The sequence below is a fragment of the Sipha flava genome, unplaced genomic scaffold, assembly GCF_003268045.1.
Source record: "Sipha flava isolate LNK unplaced genomic scaffold, YSA_version1 162_pilon_pilon, whole genome shotgun sequence".
Taxonomy (NCBI): Eukaryota; Metazoa; Arthropoda; class Insecta; order Hemiptera; family Aphididae; genus Sipha; species Sipha flava.
Genome location: NW_020271810.1, coordinates 402884 through 411510, shown reverse-complemented (window position 1 = coordinate 411510; position 8627 = coordinate 402884). Strand labels below are relative to the sequence as shown.

At 27.8% G+C, this 8627-nt stretch overlaps 1 protein-coding gene across 1 annotated transcript in view; it reads right to left on the bottom strand.

Annotated features, from left to right (window-relative positions):
* Nucleotides 1–4608: 4608 nt before the first annotated feature.
* Nucleotides 4609–8627, bottom strand: part of LOC112679472 (adenylate kinase isoenzyme 5) — a 58168-nt gene continuing 54149 nt past the window's right edge. Inside the window, exons 7-10 of the mRNA XM_025549288.1 lie at nucleotides 8089–8243; nucleotides 7896–8009; nucleotides 7249–7413; nucleotides 4609–5063 (exon numbers count right to left, since the gene is read on the bottom strand). Coding sequence (XP_025405073.1) covers nucleotides 4674–5063; nucleotides 7249–7413; nucleotides 7896–8009; nucleotides 8089–8243 — 824 coding nt within the window. The 3' untranslated portion in view covers nucleotides 4609–4673. The remainder of the gene's footprint in view (nucleotides 5064–7248; nucleotides 7414–7895; nucleotides 8010–8088; nucleotides 8244–8627) is intronic.

Below are 8627 nucleotides of genomic sequence, written 5' to 3'. Positions count from 1 at the left end.
ATATAAATTATATATAATTGCAGATAAAAAAAAACGGAGAGGATGAGTGAGGGAATAGAAGCTAGAACAGTGAGAGCAAAAGAATTTCTAAGACATTTGAATGGATTTTTAAAAGGTGATAATCATGAAGAGAGGGGAACACATGAAAGAGGAAGTGAGGTAGAATTAGTGTTTCACAGAGCATATGATGAGAGCAAACAATCTTATGGTAGAGACATATAATACGTCAGAGTTGTTACATATATCGATATCAATAATGGGTTTCGCAAAAGATGTAATTGATCCACAAACGACGAATTTGATTTGTAATGATTTAAGTGATGTTATAGATGAATTAATAGAAAATGGAGTGTTATAAATAAAAATAAAAATAAAAATTAATAATAGTAGACAACAAAAAAGAAGAATAACTAAAATATATAATTATGTTTTATAATAAATATAATGATACGGGACATTAATTTAAGAATATAAAAAAAAAATGTAATAAATAACAATGAAAAAGAAAAAAAATGTGTATTTTATTATCATAAAGGAATGGGTAGTACTTAAGAATACTAAGTATTCACAAAAACAAATATTGTAAACTTAATATAAGAAATTGAAATTAAAATTATTATAAATGTATAACTAACATAATATGTTATATTATATTCATGGTAATAATGTAAACTTTATTTTGTATTCAAAAACATTATTAAGATAATGCATTTTTATATTGTAAAAAAAAATATATATATATGTATTAATATTGTTAATCATTTTGTATAAGATATATGAATCAAAATTGTAAAAAACTAATAATCTTGTAAAATTCCAAAAAATATGTAAAATGTCAAATATTGTATTAATTGTGAAAATATTGTATACCATATAATATCATGTAAAATGAAAATTAGGGCAGATTGTAAAAGATTTCTATCTGAGGACAGAAATCTTTCTTTTTGCGTGGAGGTGTTACGGACATACACATATTTCACAGACACGACGTCCTTCCAAAACGCGGGTGGAAACAAAAAACGACGACAGCACGGCCATGGTGACATATTGACTTGAGAGCAAAGCCTTCGTGGAGACCGGTTACCGATCTGTCAAAGGCGCAAAAAGTGGGCATCGTGTACGAACAGGGATATAACATTTAACAATGGCTACCTAAATTAGTGTAACATGTACTGTATAGTATACTGTGTATACAGTGCATACACGTATTATTTAACATTTTTTGTTAAAAAAAAAAAATACATCAAAATAAAGGTTAAAAACTGGTTCTAACCAGAACCTAAATTTTGAACTTTATGAAATAACGAAATTTAATCTAAACCCATAAAAAAATATTTTAAATACCCAAACCCTAACTAGAACCGTTAAAATCAGCCTCAGTCCCTGATTAGATACCTAATCATTTTTGAAATAACATCTTTATATTTATTCATAAGGCTGAGCAAGTTAATGATATTTTTTAGCTCAGTTAGTTAAGTTAATTAAGTTCAAGTTCAATTGAGTTAGTTCACCTGAGAATTACATCAATTAAGTTGAAAATTAAGTTAAAAATATTGTTAACTTAAATTCAATTAATAAGTTAATTACAAAAAAAAAAATTATTTACATTATGGGCTGATATAAGTGATATATATTAACAATTTACAACAGATCTTAATTCACTTCAATGATAATAAAAATTCATAAAAATCTTATTTAAGAATATTTTCTATTTAACCCTAATTAGTAGTGTAGAAAAGTATACATTTCTTTATTGGGATTGTTTGTCACTCAAATGATAGATTTATGGTAATTTATGTATGGTTTTATTTTATTTTTTTATTAATTTTTCATACAAATAACATTAAATATATTAAATATTCTAATAAATATTTAGTATTAAATGATATAAAGTATTTTTTTTAATGTTCAATAACAGTATGAAAACTAAAAATAATTACTGCAACTGAAAGTGTAACTATAAAAGTAGATATAAAGACAAAAAATGTATATAGTAGATACAAAACATTAAAATAAATATATAATATTATTAAACTTTATTAAAATCAAAATAGATAAAACAAGTACAATGGACAGGTTAATCAAAATACCTTTGAATTTCTTCTTCTCTTATTCAATAATATTTAATAATGTCATCGATTATGGAATAATTCTAATAATAATAGTATTCTATAATAAATGATAATATGTAATGATCCTATTTATGTAATATACGGTTACTTTTCATGACAATGGCAATATAATTCAACTTATTATCAAACGTGGTATTTTAGAAAAATATTATTCTGGTCTTGAAAATAAAAATTAACTTAATTAGGATAAATGAAAAAATAATACGTTAATTTCAAGTTAATCTGTAAGGAAATGAGTTAACTTAATTTACCAGTAATGAAATAAGTTAAGATAATAAATTTAATTAATAAATATCTAAATATTATATTATCTAATATATATATAGTTTTTTTTACATGATATATAAATATACAAATATATGTATATATTAATATTGTTATGTATGTTATGGTGTACCATGGTTGTTTTATACAATGCACTGACCCAACCACCCATTGATACAGGGTTAACAATAATTCGGTGACTTCTATATGTTTGGGAGACATGTACACGAACGGCCACCAGATGTTGTGAAGAAACGCATCCCTCGTAGTGTCGATATCCTCTGAAGGTTACACTGTCCGTCAATAGACTTACAGTATTAGCTATCGTATGTCCAGTTTGTCTTTAGTGGTCACGACACTTGGAAATACCACGAATTCGTTATTGTGCAGGTTTCTATGACAAACTCTGTCAATTATACAACGTTAGTGCGTTCTCCATCTCGCAGCTCCATATCGTCCTTAGGTTCAGTAGTTTCTGCAATTTGTGAAAACTAGTCCAGGTATGTCTTATATATTTACATTTTTTTCTGCCATTAAATAGCTCTAGATTTAAGGGTAAACACTTGGTTATTAATATTTATTTCTCATAAGAGGCACAATATCAATTCATGGCTTTTTCACTGACACGATTTCATCATTTACTAGAAAGTTTTTTAAACGGTGTTTTTAAATCTAATTTTTAACGATTAAAAATATACTCATATGATATTATTTTACATTTTTTCGGATATTTTTTTCGTATGATCATACATTTTAGCTAAAGATTAGTCGAAACCGTGAAACTAAAATAGTCAATTGAGTGTACATAAAATATATATATATATATATTATATGTATTTTTTTTTTTTTTTTGTAGACATAATAATATTATTTTCATTCGTTTTTTAAATCTTGTAACCCTCCATAAGATATATTCGATTCTATATTTAATATGAATTTAATTAATTATAAATTTTTATACTAAATATAGGATTCTAAGAGTTGAATATTACTAAAACAATATTATAATGTCTATAAATACTTTGGACTTTGCATCCATACTACTGGTACATATGTACAGGTATAATATCCCCCCCTCCGTGTCATGGTAATCGTAAGGGCATACGTGTATGTATGTCCGTAACAAGTATTAAAGTCCTGCATAAAAATAATAAAAAAATCAAATAAAACATTAATTTGTTAATCACAAAAGTTACGTGAATAAGTTAAAAAAAGCTTTTACTTATCTATTCATCACTAATATCAACGAGTTCACTTTTAAAATTAATAAAATTTCCCAATAAATCGTTATTCATATTATATTATACAATTATATTATTATCATGAATTATACACACCATAATAACGATTCATTGCTATTTGTGGGTTCACTGATAAGCTAAGTACTAAATAACTTTGAAGATGCTCAATAAAGGATAAAAATATATTTTTTTTAAATTTTACTTTTGAATGGAAAAAAAAAATAACAGTCGTGTAAAACAACAATATATTCTTGGCGGTGATCTATTAGCGACGCCTCAACCTCTTTTTCCTTTTTCTTCCTTTTTACCCACAACATTTTTTAAAAGATTAATATTAATTGTATTATTTTCTTATGCCTCTGCCATAATATAAATATTTAATTCTATATTTAAATCGTATTTTTTTTAAGAATGGAAGTCGTTCACAATTTTGTTGTTACATATATTAGTTTGTTCCCAAAAAAATGATTATTACAATTTGTTCAGTGTTAATAATGTAATAGTTTCATTATTGTTACACATTTCGTCAGCTCAAGGGTTAAAATTTTCCTTTTTTAAAAATTATGTAATGAATTTTAGAAAATAGTTCAAAATTTGAATAATGTAAGAAATATGATAGTTAATAAATCATCGAGGTACATATCAGTATAATTCAAATATTTTCTATTAAGTTGACGGGTGAGGAGTAGGATGGAAAAGAGAAGATCAAAAATCTTAATTATTATTCAACTAAATGTCAAAAACAACTTTTATTCAAGAAATATTATTAACAATAAAACATAATATCAAAACGATCGATACAAATTATCACATATCATTTAAACCATTACTTGTGTTGATTTGTTTTTACCGTAAATTCGATGTCATCGCATTCGTAAAAAAAAAAAATTGAAAAAAAAACTATTCAAGCCAAAAAAAAAAAAAATACAAATAAATTATTATACGAAAGCTTATTTATAGATTTTTTTTAATTTTCAAACCTTATAATGTTATCGGTTATATTTAAATACAAATATATATTTTCTCATACCTCGTTTTATAATACAGAATCATTTGGATACGATCCTATTTGAGCGTACATGTTACGTACATTATAACGCATTTGTTGTTCCTGATTATTGTTGTTGTTATTGTTAATATGGTTCGTATTCATATTATTCGTATTGTTCGGTATGTAACCGTGTTGATGGGGTACCGTTATCCCGGCGATAGCGACGGGAGACCGTCTCTGCTCCGAAGACAGTTCGTTAGACGTCGGTCCTACTGCAGCCATTTGTCTCTCCTGGTCCTGGAGCATGGTCCCGTCGTCATTGACCACCACGTCCATGTCCTCCTGGAAAACAGGAAAGTTTCCACCCTTCATCGTCTCCATAAGAGTGCCAATGAACGTGTCCTGCACTTTTTTATCGTCGGTGTTACCATCCACCTGTGGAAAATACGTGGATACGATCAAATACGGTTTTCAGATAGATCTATGGGTACTTCTATACATATATGGTTGGTAAAACGAAATATTCGCAAACAACGTGGTCAGTACAATACGTGCAGGGGTGGACTGGTCTGGTGGGACACCGGGACAAATCTCGGTGAATCGTTACAATAATAGATTAAATAGCCTGATAATATTTTAGAAATTAAAAATATAGTATGATGATATTTTAATCGACAGAATTGGGGAAACTATTGAAGTTTTGAAAAAAAACCTAATTATGTAAAAAAGGAATTTCTTTAAGAGTTAATTTTAATATATAGTTATTACATTAAAATGTGTACACTGTATCTATAAAAAAATATTTTATATATTATGCGTAATTTTATTTATCTACATAAAATGTTGAAAATATTTTTTAAAGTATAAAGGTTTTTATCATTGTTATTTTTTTTTTTTTTGCATACTTATGACCAAATCGTTGGTCCCCTGTTAATTTTTGGCCTGGCCAAAAAAATTCCGGGCCTGAAATATTAATCCAGTCTGCCCCTGAATACGTGAAAGTAAAAATTTTGTTTTCGAGACGGATTATTCTATTATTATAATTTATAAGCACGATTATAAGGTTCTGCGCAAGCGAAACACTGTTATTTGATTAATTATGTTCTGTTCATTATTGTTCTAACAAATGGACTAGTTGGAATTTTTTTTTTTTTGTATTCTCAACTATATTTGACTCATGATTATTCGGTTAATTTATTTATTATACATTCGTTTGATTAATTTAAAAAACTAATGATTTGGTTTAAAGTAAAAATATATCTTATATGTTTCTTATCAAATTCGAAAGAATGATAAAAAAAAAATATAAGAAATCCATGAAAGATAGTCATTAAATGCAACATAACAGTTATGCAAGCTTATTTTTTACATGATCTAGTTGATTATTAAAAACTCGTTATGAACTAAATCCAGTGACTAGCTTGTAACTCATAACTGAATCAGTTATAACTAAGCGTGGATTTCAATGCAAAATGTATTTATTTTTCTAAACGCAATGCACAGTTTGACAAAAATACGTTTCAAGTGGTGTAGATTCATATAATTCAATTTTTATTTTGCATTTTTTCGTATTTTTTGTCGTATTTACTTCTTTAATGCATTTTTAGTATTTTCAATACTTTTAAGGATATTATTTTCATATTTAAATTCATGTCTAATGGTTGAGCTGTGTGGTTGTGCTATACTTTATTTGTGCGTTATCTTTTTCTAATTAATTACATCGTTATATTGTGCGTTTATCTTTTTCTAATTTTTCTAATTTTCTTCATCATGACTGAAGTTGCTTGTAATATCTGTAATACACAATTCGCTGAACTGGATGTTTCAGTTAAATGAGATAGTTGTGCTTTATCTGCGCATTCTAAATGTACAAGACTTTCTGCTACTGAAGTTAAATGTCTTTCCTTAAAAAATAGGTCTCTTAAGTATTTTTGTGATAGTTGTGATCAAGGGCTTAAGGAACTAACTTTTTCTAAGGCATTTTAAGGTATTTTTTATGGTATTAAAATCCACACCCTAGTTATAACATATTTTTTTATTAGTTTACTATATTGACTTATAACTAATCGTTGTTAACGTTATTTTTTTATTTATCATAGATTGATATGATCAAATTACTATTATTTTAATTTTTCATTAAACCGCCCACGTTTGTTTATGACATTGAAAAATGTTCAATGTAGTGAAGCATGCATAGACTCTAAGATTTTCTATTTTATTTGAAAACTGTGTAATTAAAATAGTAGATAAAATATTTCATAAATGTTGTCTATTGCCATTTGATAAATAAATAATAATAATACATTCTCTTTATTTTAAATACGATTTCTCAATTCCGTGTATGAATAAAAAACCCTATTTGAGTAGTAGACATCCGTTTTTTTTTTTTTGGAATAATAATAGAATTGATATAAGACATTACAGCGTAATATAGTGAAATAACAATATGCTAATTACGCACCGGTTATTGGTTGAACTAATTAGGTTTTTCGAAAGTTCAAGACTCGATAACAGACTTAAGGTCAGTTGTGAGGCTTATAATTAATGGTTTTAAATAAAAACAATCCTATACCACTTTATATTTTATCGATTTTCAATTTCGTGATAACACCATACTTACTACAGCTAAGCGATTGTCTCGGTCCAGCGCCTTGAGCATCGGTAAAGTTAGTTCGCGGAAAACCTCCAAACGCCGGCGGAACGCCGACACGCTGTCATCCAGCCTTCCGCGACCTAACTGCAACTTTGAGCAATCCAACAGTATCAACATTGGTCGTTGAGCATACTATATACACAAACCAAATCAGAACACATCAAGCATAATATATATCACTGTTATTGACTGTAAAAGTCATAATATATACAATGTATACGTAAAAGTATACGTATATACGGTATAAAGTATAACAAGTATACGTATATTATGACTTTTATAGTTAATATAATATGTATAATAAGTATACTATACATATTATAATACTCATAAAAATAATCAATAATACCGAGTCAAAATATTTTTTTATCCTCTCAGTATTCAAAATCTATAATTTATTATAAATTACGACCATTTATTCGAAATAAAAATAAAATAAATAAACTTCTGTCCCTCTCCTTTCCCTACGCAGAAAAATCCTAAGGACAACCTTGATTTTGATATTTTTGTAAACAGTAGATAATAATATTATTGGAACTGATCAAACATAAGTAATATGGGTAATATATATAATATATATATATATTATATATTGGTAAATTAACCGACAATACCTTTTTTTCAAAATAGTTGAGCTGTCCAATATTCCTTGGATAACCATCAATTACGATACCCTCCGAATTTCTGTATTTTAACAGTTCTCTGTCTAATATTTCGTGCACGATTGACTGTAACAAAATAGATCCATGCATTATCATTACGGTAAATGATCACGTAGACGGGGCGCGTTAAGGATTTGAAAATTACCTCGTCGACGATTTGTCCACTGCTAATAGTGTCCTGCAGCTGTTCTTGAGACGTTGCTTGTGACCGCAGGAGCAGTCCCACGCTTATGTGTCCCCAACCGTTATTAGCCCTGAGTACTTTTTGGCACAATGAACTTTTATTGCTACCCGGACCGCCTACGGCACATTCGTAAATCATAGTTACGATCAGTGGCTTTGAGTGAAATTACAATTCAATGAACGATGGCCGAGACGCATTATTGCGAGACCCGCTAAATGTTCTGTGCTAGTAATATTACACGCAGTACGCGGCGCAACGTTTACATTACAATGTACGTGACGGGACGGGCAATGTACACTACATCCGTATCCTATTAGGGTTTTTTTTCAAAAGTATTCGGACATGGCAAATGTCGATGTTTGTCCAGATGATAATATATTATAACAAATTTGAACGCTAATAGTCGGAAAATGTATAAATGAAACCTTTCAAATGCATTTTTTTCTGTATAAAAATAATTTTATTAGTTGAAAAAGATTTCAAGGCCAGTTATGATCATA